Source organism: Mustela lutreola, chromosome 5, assembly GCF_030435805.1.
Source record: "Mustela lutreola isolate mMusLut2 chromosome 5, mMusLut2.pri, whole genome shotgun sequence".
Classification (NCBI taxonomy): domain Eukaryota; kingdom Metazoa; phylum Chordata; class Mammalia; order Carnivora; family Mustelidae; genus Mustela; species Mustela lutreola.
The window spans coordinates 141,448,494-141,474,414 of NC_081294.1; the positions used below are offsets into that span (position 1 = coordinate 141,448,494).

The following is a 25,921-nucleotide window of genomic DNA, read 5'->3' on the forward strand; positions in this document are numbered from 1 at the left end:
GGAATGAGGTGGAAATCTGTCAGATGATGATATTTATGAAAGGCCAAGAGGGTAAAGACAGGCTCAAAAGCACAATAAGAATGATGGTATATCCTGGGGCAGGGGTGGGAAAGAGGATGCCTAGGATCACTTAACCTCCATAAGCTGGTGGATGGAATCATCATGAAGGGCCATAGGGGAGGAGCAGCAGCCAGGGGAGGTTGGCTACAGAGTGCTATGGAGGTGGTTAACAGAGTATGTCACCTCTAGGAGAAGAATAAGTGGGTAGCCAATAGGGGTACTGTTCAGTTTGTGCCAGCAGAAGAGGGTAAGATGGACATCTTAAGGGTTGTGTGCTAGCTTTTCCATCAAAAGTCCCCAACACTAATCCAGTTCCCAGAGGAGAGCAAGTTTTCTAACCCAGAACTCTCTGTAGTGGTCATGATGGCAGAGAAGGCTATGAATAGGCCCAACAGCATGAACTCCTTTTTACCAAGGCTCTTTTAGTTATTGCTGTCACCAGATGGCACTCTTCCTCAAGAATTCCTGTTGTTCATTGGGCGGCAAGTTGATGTATTGAATCCTTTCTGTTCTAGAAAGGTCATATATTTAGTTTAGTAAGAAGAGACATATCCTGAATGTGCAATGGATTTTTATCCTCTCAAGGCTCCAGTTAGTACCATTTTTCAAACAGAGTGTTTCGTGTTTGGTTTACCACCATGGGATATCACATATCAAAACAGACCAGGAGTTCCTTTTCTCTCAATGGAAGTATGGAATTGCATGTAGGACTTTGTGATCCCTGCCCTTTTTACCACATACTCAATCGCTCAGGAGATGCACAAATGCTAGAATATTGGAATACCCAACCAAAGGTGCAATTAAAATGCCAAGTTATGAGCGTACTCTGCACGTTTACAGAACCTCTGTAAATACCTCTGCTATGCAGTGTATTAGTTGTAGCAAAACCTTTAATGCTATACTTTGTCCCTAGTGGGAAGAGTAGAGGGGGTGGAAGAGGTAAAGTTAGCATCACTCCTGATGACCCACTGGGGGACATTTTGTTTCTTGTTTCTGAAATTCTATACTGTGCCTGATTAGAGATCCTAGTTCCCCAAAGGGTCAGTCTTTTTCTAGGAAGCACATAGAAAGTCCCATTGAACTCTAAACTGTGGCTGCTACTTGGTTTCTATGGACTCCTTGTGTATATGGACTAGCGTGCAAGATGAGAAATTGCCATCTTGCCTTTTTCTACTTCCTCGGCACAAATCATCCTTGATTGGATTTTCTGGAGGAATATAAGGTGTTAATTAGTGACTAAAACCTATCAAAAGAGGAAAATAAAAGCAGGGTATAGAGAGAAGTTGAACTGTGAAACTTATTTTACAGCCATTGCCTACTAGTGGGGAGCTTTGGAGCAAATATTATTTGTCAGAGTGGTCCTGCGCCAAGTAGAAATGCCTGGGGATTTACACCCCTTCCTCATTAAGTTGCTAAATACTGACCACTCTCAGCAGATGCTGAGAACTGATACATGGCACTGTCTGTTGAATGTACCTCCTAGAGTGGGCCATGAGTTCCTCCTGGAAGGGAGATCAGAGTAAAGCATCTATGTGTCTACTTACATGTGATCTATTCATATCACTGCCTTAGACCCCAGGGCCAGTTTTACGATAAGCAGGTAGGACAGGCATGTAATCCTATCACATCACCTGGAAGCTGCTGCCTCAGAAAACATTGGCTCTCAGCCAAGTTACTAAACAGAGGGATGATTGTTTTGGGTGGGAGCCTGAAAGTATATTTGGTAGAAGATACAGCATTGATCTGGTGGCTATTGAATAGTGTTATGTCTCTAAGAGTTAAAAAAAAAAAAAAAAAGAAAAAGAAAAATCTAGTCTTTCTTACAGAGCAGCAGAGAAAGAAGTTATTGCACTTTTGGATGTAATCAGCCCTGATAAGCATGAAGATCTAGGGACCTAAGACTGTTACTAGATACCACAGAAAGGATCAAGTGTGTCTGGAGGCTGGACATTGCTAGGATACCTTTTGGTATGTCCACAATCAGGGAAAACAGTAAATGTGCAATTGCAGCAATCCAAGATAACTAGGGGCTCATACTTCTCAGAGATTAAATCTAGGCCATTCCACTGGGTAAACAACCTAGGTTAGTAAAAGTAATGAGGCAGGGAAAAAGAAATGTAGAACAGGATACAGGAGAGGGCCGATGAACCTCTTGGAGCCATGGAACTTGAGCTTGTTTAATAAGTTCTAGCTTTTTACTGATCCTGTCATTGTTGGTGTTTGTTTTTGTTTTTAGAGAGATTGTGGCTGGCCAATGGCTTGAGATATCAGAGATTCCCATTAAATACAGCTTATGCTATCAGGTCCTCCCATTTGTATCATTTAGACTTTGAAAAAAATCCTTCCTTGGACTTTGGAATGCATTCTTCTCTGCAGTTAGAGACTCATGAATTGATGGTGACTTTTGGGGATATGGCAGTGGTAATGACACCATTTGGGTCATTTAGAGAGAGGATATGGAGTCTAATTGTCCTGGAAGTAAATCTTCTACATAGAATGCTAAATCTACTACCCTTGAAGAAGAAACATCCTGAATTTGACTATCTTGTTGAATATCTAGTGTTACTCTTTTTTTTCCCCCAGTAGTCCATTTGTATACCAGCTTTCACAGGTGGCAACATGAACTAAATTTAAGTATTAGCTTTTATCTAATGAACAAACCTCAGAAACAGTGAGTTTATTTATCTCTTTTTTTTTATTTTACCATCACTTCTCATGCATAACTGCATAATATATCATAGTCAACTTATTTGCAATTTAGCAGGTCTGAAAAAAATGTATAATTAAGACCATTTCTGAGAAACCAGTTGGAGACTGAGTCCTGTCCCTGTAGGAGGATTCTTCAGCCACTATGCCAACTGGCACAGATGTTTCTCTTTCTTCATATGATGAAGATCAGGGATCTAAACTTATCCGAAAAGCTAGAGAGGCACCGTTTGTTCCCATTGCAATGGCCAGGTTTGCAGCAATTGTTACATATGGATTATATAAATTGAAGAGCAGGGGAAATACTAAAATGTCTGTTCACTTGATCCACATGCGTGTGGCAGCCCAACACTTTGTTGTGGGAGCAATGACTCTTGATATGGGGTATTCCATGTATAAGGAATTCTGGGCAAAGCCTAAACCTTAGAGGAAGAGAAGCTGTCTCAGTTTTGTTGGTGGTATTTGCTTTACTTAGGCATCTCATATTGAGTTTATATGTTTATGTTGAAAATAAATTATTTGAATGGGTCAGATAATATGGTAGTTTAAGAATTGGCTTCCTTTCTTACAGGCTTGATTTGACTGGTTACCAAATTACTAGTGACCAATGAACTAGCTAGGTCATTCAGGGGAGTCACATTAGCACAAAAGAAGAAACATGTCACTTTTAAATGGACTGGACAGTGGAAAATATGCTCCTCCTTAAACTCTTATGATAAAATCAGTTATAAAGAGGACATTGTGCCAGTCCTGAAGTACTCCTAGTTGCTGATTTAATTCTAGTATCAAAACATGCTTTTGAAAAAAAAAAATGCTTTTGATGTTATGTAGGAATCCCATTTAACTTTTTTCTGCCTATTTTGCAGATTGATTGGGTACTTCAGTTTTTAGGATTGGTTCGCTCTTAATCCTTTCAGAACAGTGCATGGAATATAGTAAGCTTCCCCACAACCTAAAATACATTTATTTAAGCCACACCTAAAAAGCCATAAAGAGCTGTTTATAGAAGTAATATTTATTTCAGAATCATACTTGTAAACATGAGAATAACTTAACTGGTTCCCAGTTTAGCTTCTTTTGTAATTGTAGAGTTATATTAATGGTGCTCTTGTATTAGAATAATTTTTAAATGTTGAAATGTGTATTTTAAGTACTAAAGCAAAGGTTAAGTGAAAAACTTTTTTAAATGTATGAAGCTTATTTTCTCTGTAAGAATCATAAATATTAACAAATTAAAAAAAAAAAAGACCATTTCTACCTAAATAACCAAATTTTTTTCCTCCCCAAATTTCCTTTTACCTAGGTGAGTTTCATTTTCATTCTCTCCAGGACTTTTCTATGGTTTTCTTAAACTAAATTACCAGACAACAAAATAATAGATGAGTGTGTAACTAAAGGACAGTGGAGGGCCCATGGGTGGCTCAGCCGGTTAGGCATCTGCCTTCAGCTCATGTCCCTCATCAGGCTCCCTGCTGTTCTGGGAACCTGCTTTTTCCTCTGCCTCTGTCTCTCTCTCTCTCTCTCTGTCTCTCATGAATAAATAAATAAAACCCTTAGACAAAATGAAGAACAGTGTAAGAATTCTGTATATGCATGCAGTGCTGTAGTGTTAAGTGCCCTTCTTCACCCTGTATTATATTGAAAATGATTATATTTTACTACATACTAGAATAAACAGAAGAGACTAGTTTCTGTTGGTTGGGATCCCCCTTGGGGAATCTGGCTAGTCCAGCCCCTTCCTGAATCCACAAGGCCGATGAGGTTGATATCTTAGTGTTGTTATAACCAGTAGCACCACAGTAGTGTGCTCTGAAATATTGGTTGGGAAGCCCTCCTCTGTTGTTTTGTTAGACTTGATAGGACACAGTAGTCTATTTCCTGCCCGCCGCCCCCCTGCCCGCAATGTTCAGTTTATGATTCATGATGTTTTAGGTGTGGAAGGTAATATTAAATCTCTCTTTTTTCACTTTTGGTGAAAGTGATCTATCTTTTCACACAAAATTTGTAATATTTCTATACAATGAGAAATGTTAAAATGAGCGAGTTTCTTCTTTCCTTCTATTCTCCTTTTCTCTACCACCTGATAGAAAATAGTAATATTATATTTCTATAATTACTTCCTTGAAATTGTTAAATATATTAGTACACCTTCAATTTTTTAGTTGTAAATGATTTACTTTGAATCCTGACTATATTGGTTATAGTACATTAACTGTTTTCCTCTAAGAGTTTTATGGTTACCTTCAAAATTTTAACCCATTTCCAGTTAATTTTTATGTATGGCATAAGATGTTAATGATAGTTTTATTCTTTTGCAAGTGACTATCCATTTTCCCTGCATTATATTTACTGAAGAGATGGCACTTCCCCCCTTGTATATTCTTGGCTCCTTTGTTTTAAATTTATTGATCATACATTTCTGGGCTCATCTTTCTGTTCTATTAATCTTTGTATGTTTTTATGATAATACCATACTGTTTTAATTACTATAGATTTGTAATATAATTTGAAATCAGGGACCACAGTGGCTCTAGCTTTGTTCTTTTTTTTTTTTTTCCCTTCAAGATTTTTCAGGGTCTTTTGTGGTTCAACGCAAATTTTAAGATTGTTCTATTTCTGTGAAAATTATCATTGGAATTTTGATAGAGATTGAACTGAGTCTGTAAATTTTCTCTGGGTAGTATGGCCATTTTAACAATATTAATCCTTCTAATCCATGAGCACAGTTTATCTTTCCATTTGTTTGTGTCATCTTCTGTCTGTTTCATCAGTATCTTGGAGTTTTCAGAGTACAGGTCTTTCACCTCCTTGGACAAATTTATTCCTTGACATTTCATTCTTTTTGATGCATTTGTAAATGAGATTGTTTTCTTAATTTGTCTCTCTAATAGCTCATTATTAGTATATAGTAATGCAATTCGTTTTTGTGAATAGATTTTGTAACTTTACACCTTTACTGATTTTATTTATCAGAACAGATTTTTGTTAGAGTCTATAGGGTTTTCTATCAATGAAATCATGTCTTCTGCAAATAGTGACAATTTGATTTCTTCCTTTCCTATTTGGATGCCTTTTATTTATTTTTCTTGCATAATTTCCCTGGCTAGGATTTCCAATACTGCTGAACAGAAGTGGCAAGAGTGAGCATCTCTTTCTGGTTCTGGATCTTAGAGAAAAAGCTTTTAGCATTTCGTCATTGAGTATGTCTACTGTGGGCTTGTCATACATAGCCTTTATTATGCTGAGATGCCTTCTCTCTGTACCTGCCCTGTTGAGGGTTTTTATCTTAAATGGGTGTTGGACTTTGTGACATACTTTTTCTGCATCTGTGGAGACTGTCTTCACCATTTCTCTTATTTTGTTAATGTCCTATATCAGGTTGACTGACTTGGAGCTGTTGAGTCGTCCTTCCATGCCTGGGATAAATAACCCCTTGATCATGGTATATGATCCTTTAAATATATTGTTGGTTTCCCAGTGTTTTGTTGAGGACTTTTGAATCTATATTCATCAGGAATATTGGCCCATAGCTTTTTGTTTGTTTGTATGTTCATTTGGTTTTTGTTCATTTGTTTTTTAGTGTCTTTGTCCAGTTTTGCTAATAGTATTGGTAGTCTTGTAGAATGAGTTTGGCAGCATTCCTTCCTCTTCAAGGAAGAGGAAGTTCTTCATTTTTTTGTTTGTTTCTTTGTTTTCTTTTTTGGTTTTGTTTGTTTGTTTTGAAGAGTTTGGGAAGGATCAATATTGAATCTTCTTTGAATTTTCAATTTTAGTAGATATCACCAGTGAAGCCATGTGGTCCCAATTGTTGAAGGTTTGCCAAGACTTGTCATTGTTCCAATGGAAGGAATCTCAATTAGCACCCCGTTTCAGGCTGATTGGAAGCCATACCCTTAGCGGCTTTTAAAGCATGAAAATATGTGCAATCCCCTGGAAACACAGTGGTAAATCCTGCTGAACTCCTGTCCAGGAGATCAGGAGGTGTTTGACATTCACAAAACTTGGGTCTCCCGATGAGCTGATGAGTGTGTAAACTCTTTTCTGAGAGGTACTGCCATGCTGTAGCCAGTCCTTCGCAAAGTGGAATGATGGCTTTCCGTGGCTTACATTCCCTGAGAGCACCTCTGTAGCCTCTTCATATGTGCCAAACTGAAAGCCTGCCCTTTAGGCTGAACCTCTAAGACAGGTAAACAGATTTTTTTCATAGGAAGGCTCGGGATACATTTCGGTCTACTGTCTTTGCAGTGCCTGGTGGTGATAGCCTGCCAATAACTGTCTGCTCAGTTGTTTTAGGCCTGTGAGGCCCAGAGAGGCAAGCACCCCTTGGCCACCAGAGCCAGGGTGTCCTTTGTGCACCATGTGGGTCTGCCAGCTTTTGCAAGGCAGGTTGAGTGCAAGACCCAGAAAGGTCCACTCATTTTAGCTTTAGTGAGGTTGGAGGAGAGCACAGGGTTAAGACACATCCACTGGTTTTGGTGAGGGAGTGGTAGAGCTCTGGGGTGGGGCATGCCTGCCAGCTTTAGTGGGGCAACAGCTGTGACTGTGCGAATCTTCTGGCACTAGCCAGGTGGAAGGGAGTGCAGAAATGGTGCTTGCCAGTGCCTGTGTTCTGGACAGAATCCCAAGAGGCCCTATCTCTCAGGCAGAGATTAACAAATGAATAGTCGAAGGCACTTTTCAAAGAGCTGGTTTTGCAGTGGGGTCTGGATGCTGGAGCCCTTGGAAATCAGAATCTCAGCGCCTTGCAGCCCTTTCTGTCTTTGAGATGTGAGACAGTTGGTTTCAAAAGTCAGGTATTTTTGGGTTTGCATCTCTCTGGTTCAGGTTGCAAGGTTTGGCATGCCTTATGTGGGACACAAACCTCTTACTCCTCAGGGAAAAGCTCTGTTCATATTCCTGAGATCCCTACAGCCCTGGGAGTGGCACTTTTGGTGAGACTGCATCTCTTCCTCTCCTTCCTATCTTAATGTGGCCCTTTTATCCCTTGTTGTGGAAGCGCTTTTTATCTGGTTTTCAGGTCTATTTCAGAAGGAGTTATTTGACAAGTAACAGTGAGTTGGTGTGTTCAAGCAAGAAGTTGAAGTAAAGGTCTTTCCTTGCTACCATGTAGGACTGCTTCTTCTGTCTGTATTCCTTTTGTTGTTTAATTGCGTTTCTTTTTGGTTGCTTTTGAATATAAGTTTGCACAATGACTGTTTCTTTTATGTGTTGCCCAATACTGTTTTCAATTCCCCGAGATATGTGTCTTTTTATGTCTAACTTCTGGCAGTCTTGGATCATCTCTCTGCTCCAAGCCCACTTTATCTTGATTTATAAGATCTTACCCAGTCTTGCTTTCCTTGATCTCCATTGACATAGTTTCCTCCTCCCTTCCCCTGATTTTCTCAGTTCCAGGATGCTGCTCCTTGGTGTTCTTGGCACCTACCAGGCATGCTCTTGAGAGACTTGGCTGTTCTCTTTCGCTGGAATGTTTTCCTCTCACATGTCAACACCCCTTGCTGTCTCACTTACTTGCTTCTGGTCTTTTTCTCAAAAGTCATGGTGAAGCCTTCTACGCACTCTACAACTTTAGTCTTCTTCCAAAATCTCATAATCTCCTTCCTGTTTTTTCTCCTTAGTTATTAACACTGCCTCTGCACTATTGACTTCTTTACGTTGATTATGTCTTTCCCACTAGAAAGAAACCCTTCAAGAAACTTTGCCTTTCTACTACTTTATCTCCTACACCAGATACAGCATAAGAGTTTCTTAAATAATGTTAAGCGAACAAAATAGATAGAAGAATTCCGGGTCTTCTCATATTTATTTTCCATATATTTCATTTAAATGGTACTTTTTCACCATCAGATTTTTCACTTGAACGTGTTCTTTTCCATAACCCAATCTTTTGTTTCTTATACCTTTCTATACCACTCAATTTTATGGATGTCATATTTTCCTTATTCTTTCCGAAGCTTAGAAGCCATTTTGATGCTTTTGTTCTGTTCATTGCTCTTCACTAATCTTCAACTTCCTTTTTTTGTTTTTTCCCTCAGAACAATATAGGGGGCCCTAAAATAGCTGATTGGAAGTTATGGTGCATGTTGTTACTTATGGATTACAAGGCTTCATTGTAAAATATTAGGGCTAGAACTTTTTTTATTGTCAGATATCCAACTGTTAGTGTTTTGAGTTTTTCTCTGGGGCTGGTAAGGTACCTAGTACCTAAGAGGCTGCCATTGTTCTTAGGTCAGATAGAGGGAGGATAGAACATCTCACCCCTTGAGAGGAATAATCAATCTCTCTTCCTTCCTTCCTTCCTTCCTTCCTTCCTTCCTTCCCTTCTTTTCACCTTCCCTTTCCTTCCATTATTCCTTCCATCTATCCTACCTTCCTTTCTCTCTCTCTCTCTCTCTCTCTCCTTCTAGGTCCTTCTGTCTTTCTTGGAAGAATTTTCTCCTTCAGTATGGTTCCAGCTCCTCAGTGGGCACCATATGTTTCCCACTACCTCTTTCCCTGGCTAAATCTTTCCAGAGAGGAAAATTCTGGCTTTATCCTGACAGGGGTACAATTGTTTCCTTACTTCTGGGATAGGGGAAGAGATCTCTAACCCAGCTTCGAGAGCTCCGTTCCCTAATACTCCCTGGTGTTTCTGAGATTCTTTAACATAGTTTTCCCTGTAATTCTTCTGTAGAGACTTTAGAATCGGTCTTTCCGAGTGTCATGTACTACCGATATATCTGTTGTGGATTTCACATTTCACTTTGTGATTATCTTTGTCATTCTTAGTCCTTTTTGTTTATCCCTTTTTTGGCCTTTAAATCTCTAGTGTAATTTCAGGACCAAATGGAGAAAAACACATGGTTCAGTTCATTCACTTAAAATGGTAACACTGGGGCACCTGGGTGGCTCAGTCATTAAGCGTCTGACTTCGGCTTAGGTCATGATCCAGGGTCCTGGGATCGGTACCTGCATTGGGCACCCTGTTCAGCAGGAAACCTGCTTCTCCCTTTCCCAGTCCCCCAGCTTCTGTTCCCTCTTTCTCTTAGTCTCTCTCTCTCAAATAAGTAAATGAAATCTTTAAAAAAAACAATTAAAAAAATAAAATGGTAAGACTATTTAAAGGATTCTTATTGGGTAGGCTGTGTTCTGAAGATGAGGTCTGTTGGTCAGAATGTGGACAGACCTCTGACAACTTTTGTGAAATGGGCCAGGAGGGACCAGCTAGGGCATGTAAAGACAAACCAGTAGATTTCGCTTTTTTCTCTGATTAGGAGCTCCTGAGCATATGTCCTTTCAGGGGTGAAGAAGGGGAGAGATTTGAAAGGGTCCTTAGTTTCTCCCTCTAGTAACCTCCTACCCTCATAAAAACACAGAAATCTTTATTCCGTCACACCCACTGCTGGACTTAACCCAGTGTCCTCTCATATTTACCCATTTACACTCATCCCTGAATTTCTCCTTCTCCACTCCCATATCCTTGCACTCTGAGACACACTCATAATCTCAGATCCTCATGTCTTGAACATTTACATCTCATTTTGCAGCATATGCATTCCTCAAGTTTGCTCTCTCTAATGTCCTTCCTTAGCCACTCTAATGTTGAACTCACACAAATAATCTCACTCTTGTAGGATTTTGTAATTTCACATTAACAATGCACGAAGCCAATACAGTCATTTAACATTTTATAAAACTCCCGTTTCCAGCCCCCTAGACCCCCCATGTAATTCCTCAGTCAAGGAGCGCACATGAAGTGCCGCAACCATTGTTCACGTGGTCGGTGTGTATTGCTTTCCCAATCTCAGCAGTTATCACAAAATCACCCAGCTCCATACTTCATTCACAAACCAAATAGATACTCTCCAACTACTTAAACTTTATACTATGTGACACACAGGTCCCTTGTAATACAGGGAAGACATTCTACTGTACATCTCTAGAAGGATGCTGCAGTATCACCCACGACGCTCATGCTACCTCACATACAATGGCCATGTCACCTCTACACTCTCTGCATAAAATTGTTGAGGACACGTGACAGACACATACACACATCAGACTGTGTTCACAAACATGGCACACATACTAAGTCCCTAGAAAATACAGCACCCCCACTGAATTGTCTCATTCCTAAACCAACATGACCTATGAGACACTCTCCAGCGACCTAAGAGACAATGTAGGTGCATTTTGTGAAGTAAACATTGAGTTATAAGCTTCCCTGAAGTTTTTAAACTCAGGAGGAGACTTAATATGTTTGAGTTATTTTCTAAGGAACAAAAATGGACCTATTTCCTGAACGTTGAGTTTGGAAATGTAGATTAGGAGGAAGAAAAACTAACCGGTGATTTTTGTGATATGTTTAAATTCATGGCAGAGATCGAGATGATCCTAGAAATACACATATTTTACCAGGGAAATAACCAACAACCGAGAATTTCGCTGTTCATTGGTAAGGTTTAGAGGTAGGCTTATGTGTACGGTGAGTATAGATGCAAAAATTAATCAGAATAGTGTGTGGGAATGTGAGGAGGGTGACACCACCAAGTGGGCCAAGTGACAGCTGAGCCATTTGGCAGTCATAGCTCCTCAGAGGGGAGCTGTGCCTAAAGTGGGGAGGTGTTGCCTGGAGTCAGCCTTGGGAACCCTTCTGGAGTCTCCTGGTCCCGCAGAGCTGTGCAGCAGAGCCCTCGGGTAAGGTCCGACCCAGGTACCTGAAGGAGGAGGCCAAGGAGCCGCAGTGGAAGTCTGTCAGTTCCGTCCTGTAAATTCGAACCCTACCAGGAAGCAACAGAACTTTCATATCATAAACCACAGCTGGCAGACCAAAGACCTTTACTGACATGCTCTGAATTTATTCTTGTGATAAACAGAATAGTGAGAGTGCAGGCACCTTACCATGTACTAGGCAAAAATTTGAGCCTCTGATCCATGGCAGAAAACAACATAAGGCTTTCAGAGGTAACCAGACATTTCATTCCAGAAAATGTTTTCAGATACCTAGATTTTAGAACTTCGAACAGAAGCTGGACTATAATCTTCATGGGGACAAGTGCCCTGTGGGTTATTGTACATACTATTTCGTTAAAGTTTAGTGAAGGCAAAAAAAAAAAAAAATGTCACCTGTCTGCTTTTCCTTCTCTTTTCCAGAAGTTTTAAGCAGAGATGAAGATGTTTTACCTGGATCCTCTGGGTTGCCCCAAGGCCATGGCCAGATGGCAGCAGATGCAAACTCAGAATACTCCTGTGTGTCTGCAGACAGTGTCATTCCCCATGGTATGTGGTGGGTGAGAGGTGGGTCTGAGGGGGAATCAGGCAGGGAGGTGAGGCAACATGTTAACCAAAAATAAGAATTAAGTGCCAGTGCTCAGCTATGGCCATAAATGACCCCTTTGCTCAAGGACTGCCCAGGGTGTCTGTTCTTAATTAATAGGCAGAAATGTACCATGTCGGGATACCTGTCTTCATTGGATGACGCTCTTAAAGGATCTGTATGGGAAGATTAAAACTCTAAGAGAAGTATAGAAATACAATTCTAGAAGAGGAGTTTGGGGCAAGTTTGTGAAGTCTTAATTTGAGCATCTCCAGCACCAGGATTCCCAGGAAGCCCTGAAAATTTGTCTATATCTATAATATCATTATATCTGTCTATCCTTTCACTCTACATATGTGTGTATAGATAGACACCAACATAGAATTAGATAGATACACATGCAGAATTCTTCATAAAACTTGTACCCCATCCTCCCTAATTACACAGTTACTCATGAGGAAAATCAAGCTGAAAATATCCAACTTTAGTGACTGCATGCTGTTTTACAGACATGGTTCTTTCTACATGTTCAGTGTTCTTTACACATCTTCAGAAATCCCACATGCAAGGTTCTCAGTATTATGGGCATACACCATAAACACAATTTTGATCATTATTTACTTCTCTTTTGGAGGAAGTGAAGTTTCAAAAGGTAAACTCACCTTAATATTAGAGTTTTCTACTGAGGAAATCAATTTCTGTGAGAGCAAGTGTCATGTGTGGTAATGTTGTCTAACTTAGAGTGTTTACTCAGTGTGGCTCTTTTGAAAGGATGCAGACTCCAGAAGATGCCGCATCTCAATATATTGTTTTATTTTTATTCCATTCACCAGAATTCAAGACAACCCAAGAGGATGCAGCCCATCCTAAGTCCTATACCGTGGTCCCTCCTGGTGGTGAGGTAGCAGAACAACAATCCTCTCCCTCACAGTACTTCTCCTGTTTCTCATTCTTATCTGAGGTCATTCGTGCTAATGAGGATGGTAAGGGAAATACACAGGTGGGGTCTAACCATGGATGGGAGGTACAATTGAGCTGCTCAGCCCAAGCCCTCTTATTTAAGTAGATTAGGTACAAGATACATTAAGTAGATTACGGACAAGAGTATAAGAGGGAAACAGAATGGGACCAGCTATTTTTATGACTTTATTAAATTTTTTAGGACCATCAAAGTTACAAAAACATCCACAACCTGGCCACTATTTGGATGACAGTCCTTCAGACTATGAGTCAAAGTGAATATTCTGAATCAGAAAATTCCTATTACTCCTCATTCTCTGGTAAGGAGAAAGGAAGGGCATTTCAAGTCTAGGCAGATGAGGGTTGAGGAGATCTGCATAGACCTATAGACATCCAGCACGGCATCTCTCCAAAGCCAGAGGGAGAAAGGTACACATGAGGCCCAGTTATAATCTTTTTCTCTGCCCTGATTTGGGAATATGAGTCTCCTGTTTCTGTACCCTCAATAGGAACTCATTACAAACACTTTTCACATTTAGTGGGTAGAGAGGAACTGTGTGCCTACACTTTGGGGGAAGATATTTATTGAGGGAAGAAATGGAATTCATAGGTGCAGAATTCACAGGAATTGGGTAAATAGAGCCTACCCATTTGTAAAACCTCCCCATCCATCCAGAGTATGTGGGGATCCTTAGTTTATGGTTAATATACTTGTTATCAGCTCTCCAATGATTGAACAAATTCTGCCCATCAGTTGATACTCGGCTGCCTGATGCGAAAACTCATGTCCAGTCTGTAAGGGCCTGGTTAGCCAGAGGGAGCTCTTTGGTTGTAAACTTAGATTGACCCTGCCCCTCCCAGAGGAGCTTACTTGCAACCCCTGGATATAGGGACCAGTCAGGCCAGATGGAGACATCCAGTCAGTGGGGTGCGCATATATTTACTGTGGTGTGTTTCAGTCTCATTGACCACCTGTGTGTGGGCCGGGCTCAACCACCTCTATAAAGGTTAGTCTGTGAGCCTGGGGCGGGGGAGTCGTAGGAGGAGTTAGAATAGCTGTTGGGAGAGCAGTTAGAATAGCCGTTGGGATAGCCGTTAGAATGGCCCTTAGAATAGCCGTTAGGGTATTCCTTGGAGTAATAGTCTTCCGGAGCAGGCCTCCTTGGGGGCGGCCTTTTCATGAGAGACGGCCCCTACCGGTCTGTTTGGTTTCTGATGCTTGGCAGAAATAAAGCGTTGCTTGACTTTCACTTTGCATTAGTCTCGGTCCTTTGATCACGGACTCTAACTCGGTTTTCTTCAGTGATCAACAGAAACGATCAGTTGCTAGGGAAAAGTCCTTACTAGGACCGGAGTAATCCCAAAAAGATCAGCAGAGAGCAGTGCTCTTTCTTGAAGAAATGCTGGGAGAGGGTCTGGGTATGAGAATGTTCGCAGAGAAACATGGAAGGGTATGTCAGTGTGAACCACCAAAGCATTTATGTTATCAGGAAGGCATGAAAGTACCAACAGCTTTAAGTAGGCCAGAAGCAGTCAGATTCTCAAGAGCTGGACTTGAGGTGGAGTATAGACATCCAGTCCATGTACTTTGGTAGCCTGTGTTCTGACATTCATCCCTTTACAAACCCTCTGCACTCCTCATCCTCATCATTCAGTTCCTAACAATCTTCCACATGCTTCTGAATTCTCTATGCCACTTGCCATAAAAAGTGATGATTGCTCTGACTTCTGAAACTCTAGATCAGTTACTCCTTTTTTAAGTTTCACGGAAGCATACAATGTATAGTATGTGTCTAGTTCCTTTCATCATTAAATCTGTGAAAATAATATACATATACACATATATACTTATATTTTCTTACACAGTCTTCTCTACATCTCCATTTCCTTTAGATCTTTACACGGTCTCAAAGCTCATATGTTCTTTCTCTTACAACTTTTGACTTTTATGTCCTCTAATGTTCTTTCATTATTCCCCTGAGATTACACAAATATACCAATTCTACTCTCAAAGACAGTATTCCTAATAATTTTCTGGTACATCTAAATCCTGTAACAACCTATACACCCCACAAATCCATAGTCACAGGATGTGGAATCTACACATGTGGATATGTACAAAACTAAAACACATAAAGCATGCATACCATTCTCAGTCACACAAAATTCACCCCATATTCAGATTCACAAACACCAGAGCTGTTACACATTAGGCCCTGGCCCTGTTTGAACCAACGTGTTAGGAACTTTCACACACAAAGCACCTTACATCCATCACACCATCATGATACAACAGGTGCCCAGTACACGTATCAGACACACCCATAGGAAATGATGGTATTATTAAACAGTTTTCTAGGAAGCAGTGAGCTTGTTTATTTGCCGTGGCAACAGAAACACTGACATAACAGTGAGGAATAGGTTCTTCAAAAATAAAACTTCATTGCTTGTCTCATTTGAGGTTATAAATCTCTAGGAGTTCAGAACGCAGAGGGTAAAAGGGTAACAGATGTGAAGGAAGGCAAATGGTACTGAAAATCCTAACCACAGCGAATGACACAGAAAGACAGGATAGTGCAATAGGCCAATTCTTTGCCCATACTAAAGGTAACTGTTTTGGGCAAAATAAGTATTTCCATGGGGGATGGGGAGAGTGGGGATAGTCGATAAGGGACAAGAGTGTAAGAGGGGAACAGAATGGGGCCAACTGTTTTTATGACTTTTATTCAATTTTTTAGGACCATCGTAGGATCCACAACCTGGCCACTCTTTGAAAGACAGTCCTCCAGGCCCTGAGGCAAAAAGTGAATCCTTCACTTGTTATTCTGCATTCTCTGGTAAGGAGAAAGGAAGGGCATTTCAAGTCCAAGCAGAGGAGGGTAGAGGGGGTCTGAATAGACCCATAGGTATCCAGCTCAGCATCTCTCCAAAGCCAGAGGGAGAAAGGTACACATGAGGCCCAGTTACAATCTTTTTCTCTGCTCGGATTTGGGAATATGAGTCTCCTGTTTCTGTACCCTCAATAGGAACTCATTACAAACACTTTTCACATTTAGTGGGTAGAGAGGAACTGTGTGCCTACATTTTGGGGGAAGATATTTATTGAGGGAAAAAATGGAATTCATAGGTGCAGTATTCACAGGAATTGGGTAAATAGAGCCTACCCATTTGTAAAACCTCCCCATCCATCCAGAGTATGTGGGGATCCTTAGTTTAAGGTTAATATAGTTGTTATCAGCTCTCCAATGATTGAACAAATTCTGCCCATCATTTGATACTAGGCTGCCTGATGCGGAAACTCATGCCCAGTCTGTAGGGGCCTCGTTAGTCAGAGGAAGCTCTTTGGTTGTAAACTTAGATTGACTCCGCCTCTCCCAGAGGAGCTTACTTGCAACCCTTGATATAGGGGTGGGACAGGCCAGATGGACACATCCAGTCAGTGGGGTGCGCATATATTTACTGTGGTGTGTTGCAATCTCATTGGCCACCTGTGTGTGGGGCGGGGGAGTCGTAGGAGGAGTTAGAATAGCTGTTGGGATAGCAGTTAGAATAGCCGTTGGGATAGCTGTTAGAATGGCCCTTAGAATAGCCGTTAGGGTATTCCTTGGAGTAATAGTCTTCCGGAGCAGGCCTCCTTGGGGGCGGCCTTTTCATGAGAGACGGCCCCTACCGGTCTGTTTGGTTTCTGATGCTTGGCAGAAATAAAGCGTTGCTTGACTTTCACTTTGCATTAGTCTCGGTCCTTTGATCACGGACTCTAACTCGGTTTTCTTCAGTGATCAACAGAAACGATCAGTTGCTGGGGAAAAGTCCTTACTAGGACCGGAGTAATCCCAAAAAGATCAGCAGAGAGCAGTGCTCTTTCTTGAAGAAATGCTGGGAGAGGGTCTGGGTATGAGAATGTTCGCAGAGAAACATGGAAGGGTATGTCAGTGTGAACCACCAAAGCATTTATGTTATCAGGAAGGCATGAAAGTACCAACAGCTTTAAGTAGGCCAGAAGCAGTCAGATTCTCAAGAGCTGGACTTGAGGTGGAGTATAGACATCCAGTCCATGTACTTTGGTAGCCTGTGTTCTGACATTCATCCCTTTACAAACCCTCTGCACTCCTCATCCTCATCATTCAGTTCCTTACAATCTTCCACATGCTTCTGAATTTTCTATGCCACGTGCCATAAAAAGTGATGATTGCTCTGACTTCTGAAACTCTAGATCAGTTACCCCTTTTTTTAAGTTTCACGGAAGCATACAATGTATAGTTTGTGTCTAGTTCCTTTCATCATTAAATCTGTGAAAATAATATATATATATACGCATATATACTTATATTTTCTTACACAATCTTCTCTACATCTCCATTTCCTTAGATCTTTACACGGTCTCAAAGCTCATATGTTCTTTCTCTTACAACTTTTGACTTTTATGTCCTCTAATGTTCTTTCATTATTCCCCTGAGATTACACAAATATACCAATTCTACTCTCAAAGACAGTATTCCTAATAATTTTCTGGTACATCTAAATCCTGTAACAACCTATACACCCCACAAATCCATAGTCACAGGATGTGGAATCTACACATGTGGATATGTACATAAAGCATGCATACCATTCTCAGTCACACAAAATTCACCCCATATTCAGATTCACAAACACCAGAGCTGTTACACATTAGGCCCTGGCCCTGTTTGAACCAACGTGTTAGGAACTTTCACACACAAAGCACCTTACATCCATCACACCATCATGATACAACAGGTGCCCAGTACACGTATCAGACACACCCATAGGAAATGATGGTATTATTAAACAGTTATCTAGGAAGCAGTGAGCTTGTTTATTTGCCGTGGCAACAGAAACACTGACATAACAGTGAGGAATAGGTTCTTCAAAAATAAAACTTCATTGCTTGTCTCATTTGAGGTTATAAATCTCTAGGAGTTCAGAACGCAGAGGGTAAAAGGGTAACAGATGTGAAGGAAGGCAAATGGTACTGAAAATCCTAACCACAGTGAATGACTGTCAGGAGCCATGGTAGCAGCATCCAGACAGAAAGACAGGATAGTGCAATAGGCCAATTCTTTGCCCATACTAAAGATAACTATTTAGGGCAAAATAAGTATTTCCATGGGGGATGGGGAGAGTGGGGATAGTAGATTAGGGACAAGAGTGTAAGAGGAGAACAGAATGGGACCAGCTGTTTTTATGACTTTTGTTCAATTTTTTAGGACCATCAAAGTCCCACAAATATCCACAACCTGGCCACTAATTGGAAGACTATCCTTCAGATGATGAGTCAGAAAGTGAATATTCTGAATCAGAAAATTCCTATTACTCCTCATTCTCTGGTAAGGAGAAAGGAAGGTCATTTCAAGTCCAGGTAGCTGAGGGAAGAGGGGGTCTGAATAGACCTATAGACATCCAGCTCAACATCTCTCCAAAGCCAGAGGGAGAAAGGTACACATGAGGCCCAGTTATAATCTTTTTCTCTGCCCTGATTTGGGAATATGAGGCTCCTGTTCTGTACCCTCAATAGGAACTCATTACAAACACTTTTCACATTTAGTGGGTAGAGAGGAACTGTGTGCCTACATTTTGGGGGACGATATTATTTATTGAGGGAAGAAGGAGAATTCTTAGGCGCGGTGTTCACAATTGCTGTAGTGTCAGTTCAACTTAAAAGGGGAGAATAAGTGTATAATTAAACCATAGCTTGTGGTACTCTAGAAATAGCTGACTGTAGAATACGTAAAAGCTCCAAATTGATAATCATCCATGTTAAGTGTCCTATGGTAATGACTTCCTGAACGTGAACTCAGCCTAAAACTACAAAGCACACAGTCTAAGTCAGATTATGCAAACACTGAGCATTTAGGTTTGGCATCAAAGAAGATCATTTAATTGAACAGTACTATAGGGATGGTAGATAATAATGTTTATAGTTATTAAAGATGTAATGTCATAAAACACTACCGAGAAAAAATATTTAAAAATTCTAAAGTTTTAGAGGAGAAAAATAATGTTCTAGAAAGTATAAAAAATGTGGATGAGTTAAACATCACATTCAACACAAGTGAAAAGAAAATTTATGACTTGGAAGGATAGAGCTAGGGAATTACGTTCAAATATAAATCAGAGAGATGAATAGAATATGAAAGAGGGATTAGGATAAATGAGGATAAAATGTGAAAGTATGACATATCAAACTGAGATTTGTGAAGAGTAAAAGAAAGTAAGACAAATAGATAATTGCCAATTTTTCTAAAACAACGGAAGATACGAATCCTTGGAATCAGGAAACATTTGGAAGCTCATTATAGGAAAGGCAAAAATAAATCCACACCTAAGTACACTAAAACCACCATTCAGAAACTCAGTAACAAAGACCTTAAAGCAAACGGAGAGAAGCACACAATCGAATAGTGATTTGTCAGGCAACAGTTGTTGAAACCTAATGGCAATACAAAATAATGTGCTGAAAGCAAAGAACAGTCACTTCGTAAAGAATAAGGGTGGAAAAAGACATTCTTCAGATAAAAAGTAGAAAAAATAAAATATAAAAGGCTAAAAACACTGAATCATTTCAGAAAGATGAAATGGAACACAGGAACAAAAGGTGAGCTGAGAAGTCTCTGAATGTAGATCGGTTTTGATGATTTACACACAAATCAGTGATCACTAATAGAGCGATGATAAGAAAACAGGTGTAACTGAAGTACTAGATGATAATCACATACAATATGACTGGGAGTTCAAGTGTTCCAGGCTCCTTATTTTGCACAAAGAGTGGGTAGCACCATTGGCTCAAATTCTGTACTCAGAAAACAAAGGGAATTGGGTAAATAGAGCCTACCTATTTGGAAAACCTCCCCATCCATCTGGTTTATGTGGGGATCCTTAGTTTAATATATTTATTATATATTATTTATATATACTTATTATTTTATATAATTTATATATAATATATATTGTAATATATAATATTATTTATTAATATATTTATTATTAGCTATCAAATGATTTAACAAATGACCACAAACTTAGTGGATTAAAGACAACAAAAATGTGTTCTGTCATAGTTCTAGACGTCAGAAGTCTAAAATATGGCATATGGAACCACCCATCTAATCAGAAATAATCTCCCCATCTCAGGGTCCTTAATTTAATAATATCTACAAAGTCCCTTGGTTCTTATAAGGTAACATTACAGATTCTGGTGACAGGATATGGGCATCTTTGGTTGAGGCATTATTCAGCCTGTAACAGCTAAAGTAAAACTCATACAGTGATGTATGTATAGTCAGGTAAACAAATATTAAAATACATTGACTGTGCTCTGTGATAGCACAGATCCAGGACACACTCTCGGGATCCCATAAAGACAAAGTACATATATTATGTCCATCTAGCCATCAACACTTGGGACAAAGAAATATTGTCCAGGACTTTTACTTTGGAGCTTTGGCTAGAAAAGAGACCATAGTGTCCATGTGTGTCTGGCATAGAGTGAGCAATCAGTTGCATTGAATGTATGAAATATTGGATATATCTCCTTAACTTTAATTCAATTTATAGAAATCATAACGGAGCAAGACGCTGCTGCAGAGCCTGGTCCTAATACCCAGCAAGAAGGAAACAATGCCATTTTCTCAGGTGTATCAGGCAGTAAGAGTACTCGTAAGTAGAGAGGCCTGAACTGGAGGTCGGGGGTGGCCAAGGGAATTGTAAGTATGGCTGAGGGTCCAGCTGAGCATTAGCTGTCTACACACTGATAGATGAGAGATGTTAGCTGATTCAAAACCATGTCTGGACCCACTGAAAATGCAAGGTCTTTTCCTTGTCTAGGAGGAAGTGCATCTGAATAACAAACTGAGGGTTGCTGGGGGTGGAGGGTTGGGATGGGGTGGTTGGGTTATGAATGTTGGGGAGGGTATATGCTGTGGTGGGTGCTGTGAAATGTGTAAGCCTGAGGATTCACAGACCTGTACAAATAATACATTGTATGTTATATATAATACATTATATGTTAAAACATATAATAATACATTATATGTTAATAATAAAAAGTGCATTCGTGAAAACTGAAAAAAAACAAAACAAAACAAAAAAAATAAAAAAGAAAACAAAAAACAGCAGCCTGGCGATTCAAGGGAAGTCTCAAAAAAGACAAATACCCCAAATGCAAGGTTATCAAAACAGGGCCATATTTGCCTTCTCTTCTCTGAAGAGTGAGCTCCTTAGCATATGTCTCATCTCCATGGGTGGAGAAGGGGCAGAGATTTGAAAGGGTCTTAGTTTCTCCCTCTAGTAACCTCCTACCCTCATAAAAACACAGAAATCTTTATTCCGTCACACCCACTGCTGGACTTAACCCAGTGTCCTCTCATATTTACCCGTTTACACTCATCCCTGAATTTCTCCTTCTCCACTCCCATATCCTTGCACTCTCAGACACACTCATAATCTCAGATCTTCATGTCTTGAACATTTACATCTCATTTTGCAGCATATGCATTCCTCAAGTTTGCTTTCTCTAATGTCCTTCCTTAGCCACTCTAATGTTGAACTCACACAAATAATCTCACTCTTGTAGGACTTTTTAATTTCTCATTAACAATGCACACAGCCAAGACAGTCATTTAACATTTTATAAAACTCCCGTTTCCAGTCCCCTAGAACCCCCATGTAATTCCACAATCAAGGAGCTCACATGAAGTGCCACATCCTTCGTTCACATGGTCAGTGTGTATTGCTTTCCCAATCTCAGCAGTTATCACAAAATCACCCAGCTCCATATTTCACTCACAAACCAAATAGATACTCTGCAACTACTTAAACTTTATACTATGTGACACACAGGTCACTTGTAATACAGGGAAGACATACTGCTGTACATCTCTAGAAGGATGCTGCAGTGTCACCCACGACGCTCATGCTACCTTCACATGCAATGGCCAGGTCACCTCTACATTCTCTGAATAAAATTGTTGAGGACATGTGTCAGACACATACATCAGACTGTGTTCACTAACATGGCACACATACTAAGTCCCTAGAAAATACAGCAACCCCACTGAATTGTCTCATTCCAAAACCAACATGACCTATCAGACACTTTGCAGTGACCAAAGAGAAAAAGTAGGTGCATTTTGTGAAATAAAGTTGAGTTATAAGCTTCCCTGAAGTTTGTAAACCCAGGAGGAGACTTAGTATGTTTTAGTTATTTTCTAAAGAACAAAAATGGACCTATTTCCTGAACGTTGAGTTTGGAAATGTAGATTAGGAGGAAGAAAAACTAACCGGTGATTTTTGTGATATGTTTAAATTCATGGCAGAGATCGAGATGATCCTAGAAATACACATATTTTACCAGGGAAATAACCAACAGCCGAGAATTTCGCTGTTCATTGGTAAGGTTTAGAGGTAGGCTTATGTGTACAGTGAGTATAGATGCAAAAATTAATCAGAATAGTGTGTGAGGAGGATGTAAGGAGGGTGACACCACCAAGTGGGCCAAGTGACAGCTGAGCCATTTGGCAGTCATAGCTCCTCAGAGGGGAGCTGTGCCCAAAGTGGGGAGGTGTTGCCTGGAGTCAGCCTTGGGAACCCTTCTGGAGTCTCCTGGTCCCGCAGAGCTGTGCAGCAGAGCCCTCAGGTAAGGTCCGACCCAGATACCTGAAAGAGGAGGCCAAGGAGCCGCGGTGGAAGTCAGTCAGTTCCTTCCTGTAAATTCAAACCCTCTCAGGAAGCAACAGGACTTTTCATATCATAAACCACAGCTGGCAGACCAAAGACCTTTACTGACATGCTCTGAATTTATTCTTGTGGTAAACAAAATAGTGAGAGTGCAGGCACCTTATTACCATGTACTAGGCAAGAATTTGAGCCTCTGATCCATGGCAGAAAACAACATAAGGCTTTCAGAGGTAACCAGACATTTCATTCCAGAAAATGTTTTCAGATATCTAGATTTTAGAACTTTGAACGGAAGCTGGACTATAATCTTCATGGGGACATGTGCCGTGTGGGTTATTGTTCATGCTATTTCTTGAATGTTTAGTGAAGGAAAAAAATAAAGTAAAATAAAGTCACCTGTCTGTTTTTCCTTCTCTTTCCCAGAAGTTTTAAACACATCTGAAGATGTTTTACCTGGACCCTCTGAGTTGGCCCAAGGCCATGGCCAGATGGCAGCAGATGCAAAGTCACAATACTCCTGTGTGCCTGCAGACAAGCTCGTTCGCTGTGGTATGTGGTAGGGGAGAGGTTGGTCTGAAGGGGAATCAGGCAGGGAGGTGAGGCAGCATGTTAACTCAAAATTAGAATTAAGTGCCCATGCTCAGCTATGGCCATAAACGACCCCTTTGCTCAAGGACTGCCCAAGGTCTCTGTTCTTAAATAATAGGCAAAAATGTACCATATCAGGATCCCTGTCTTCTTTGGAAGACGCTCTTAAAGGATCTGAATGGGAAGATTAAAACTCTAAGAGAAATATAGAAATACAATTCTGGAAGAGGAGTTTGCGGCAAGTTTGTGAAGTCTTAATTTGAACATCTCCAGCACCAGGATTCCCAGGAAGCCCTGAAAATTTATTTTGTCTATATCTATAATATTGTTATATCTATCCTCTCTCTCTACATATATATGTGTGTATAAATAGACACCAACATAGAAGTAGATAGATACACATGCAGAGTTCTTCATAAAACCTGTACCCCATGCTCCTTAATTACAGTTTCTCCTGAGGAAAATCAAGCTGAAAATATCCAACTTTAGTGACTCCATACTATTTTATAGACATGGTTCTTTCTACATATTCAGTGTTCTTTACACATCTCCAGAAATCCCACATGCAAGGTACTCAGTATTATGGGCATCCACCATAAATGCAATTTTGATCATTGTTATTTACTTCTCTTTGGGAGTAAGTGAAGTTTTAATTGGTAAACTCACCTTAATACTAGAGTTTTCTACTGAGAAAATCACTTAATTTCTGTGAGAGCAAGTGTCATGTGTGATAATGTTGTCTAACTTAGAGTGTTCACTCAATGTGGCTCTTTTGAAAGGATACAGACTCCAGAAAATGCTGCATCTCAATATATTGTTTTATTTTTATTCCATTCACCGGAATTCAAGAGGAAGACTCAAGAGGATGCGGCTCAGCCTAACTCCTCTGCCTCACAGTACTTCTCCTGTGTCTCCTCTCTATCTAAGCTGATTCCTGCTAATGAGGATGGTAAGGGAAATACACAGGTGGGGTCTGAGCATGGATGGGAGGTACAACTGAGCTGTTCAGCCCAAGCCCTCTAATTTATTCTCCACATAAAAATCTGAAGAGGGCTTCAGGGCAGAGGCACTAAGACTGAAGGCTCTGCAGAGGGACAAATGGGAATGTGCCTCCAGGGTTAGGACCCAGTTACTCGTGAGAGTGCTGGGACAGCTGGGGGCCGGGAAGAGCACTGTGCTGGTGTGGGCCTTTCATCACAGTCTTCCCCCTCAGGTGAGCATAGACTCCTCACACACACTCCTGCATCCGTCTGCCTTCCTACCAGTTATGGTCCCATTTCTCCTTCCCTTTGCTTTTAGACATGCCTTCATTCTTCATCAGTCTTCCTGTTCTCTAGGATATGTGGGCGCAGCTATGCCCTCATACCCTTACTCCTTCACACAATGAGACTCAGCCATGTACACACTAATGCCATACGGAATTTACATCCCCTCACACCAATCACCTGGTTTAACTCCCTCACATTAAGCCAAACCGGAAAATTGGTACACCCTGAGAGGGATACACTTTCCTATAGAGCCCTTCTCATCCACGTGCTGCTTCATGCATGAAGACATCGGCACTGCACAGAGCTACATGTTCGGGGAGCTCAGGTCACTTCTGGTAACGCTCTAAGTCCTGTTGTCTCAAGACACGAAACAGCACCAGTCCTGCTCTCGTTCATATGCTCTGTCACACTGTGGAGTATGCATGCACACACTCATCTCCCGTCATCTTGCAACATCATCAGAAGTACTCATCAGGGGCTCCTGGGTGGCTCAGTCATTTGGGCAGGCAATGCTTGGTTTTGGCTCAGGTCATGATCTCGGCATCATGTGATCAAGCCCCGCGTCAGGCTCCATGTTCAGCAGAGAGTCTGCTTGTCCCTCTCCCTCCACCCCTCCTGTCTCTCTCAAATAAACAAAACACTGAAAAAAAAAAACAAGAAAGAAAGAAAAAACCAACCACTCACCAGCCGTGTCCCAAAACACACTTGCAACTCCACAAGACACACCACACCCTCATTCCCACATAGCTAGACCATGTACACACCTCAAAGCATAGCACTCAGACACTTGCTCTGTGAGAGCAAATGTCATGTGTGGTAATGTTGTCTAACTTAGAGTGTTTACTCAGTGTGGCTCTTTTGAAAGGATGCAGACTCCAGAAGATGCCGCATCTCAATATATTGTTTTATTTTTATTCCATTCACCAGAATTCAAGACGACCCATGAGGATGCAGCCCATCCTAAGTCCTCTGCCGTGGTCCCTCCTGGTGGTGAGGTAGCAGAACAACAATCCTCTGCCTCACAGTACTTCTCCTGTGTCTCCTCTCTATCTCAGCTGATTCCTGCTAATGAGGATGGTAAGGGAAATACACAGGTGGGGTCTGAGCATGGATGGGAGGTACAACTGAGCTGCTCAGCCCAAGCCCTCTAATTTATTCTCCACTTAAAAATCTGAAGAGGGCTTCAGGGCAGAGGCACTAAGACTGAAGGCTCTGCAGAGGGACAAATGGGAATGTGCCTCCAGGGTTAGGACCCAGTTACTCGTGAGAGTGCTGGGACAGCTGGGGGCCGGGAAGAGCACTGTGCTGGTGTGGGCCTTTCATCATAGTCTTCCCCCTCAGGTGAGCA

At 40.9% G+C, this 25,921-nt stretch overlaps 2 protein-coding genes across 6 annotated transcripts in view; both read left to right on the forward strand.

The window, feature by feature from the left end:
* Nucleotides 1-25,921, forward strand: part of LOC131832573 (protein FAM170A-like) — a 247,044-nt gene that overhangs the window by 136,794 nt on the left and 84,329 nt on the right. For 2 of the 5 annotated variants that reach the window (XM_059175773.1, XM_059175774.1), the window contains 3 exons: nucleotides 11,899-12,024; nucleotides 12,895-13,022; nucleotides 25,629-25,650. In XM_059175773.1, coding sequence (XP_059031756.1) covers nucleotides 11,964-12,024; nucleotides 12,895-13,022; nucleotides 25,629-25,650 — 211 coding nt within the window. In that variant the 5' untranslated portion in view covers nucleotides 11,899-11,963. The other 3 variants (XM_059175771.1, XM_059175770.1, XM_059175772.1) reach the window with 3 other exon arrangements.
* Nucleotides 2,214-3,781, forward strand: LOC131832575 (HIG1 domain family member 1A, mitochondrial-like). Its single transcript, XM_059175777.1, has one exon. It carries the CDS (start codon nucleotides 2,912-2,914, stop codon nucleotides 3,191-3,193), a length of 282 nt encoding a protein of 93 aa, XP_059031760.1. The 5' UTR covers nucleotides 2,214-2,911; the 3' UTR covers nucleotides 3,194-3,781.

Coding starts and splice junctions, on each gene's coding strand:
- LOC131832575 (XM_059175777.1), top strand. CDS start 2,912: ATGCCAACTGGCACAGATGTTTCTCTTTCTTCATATGATGAAGATCAG.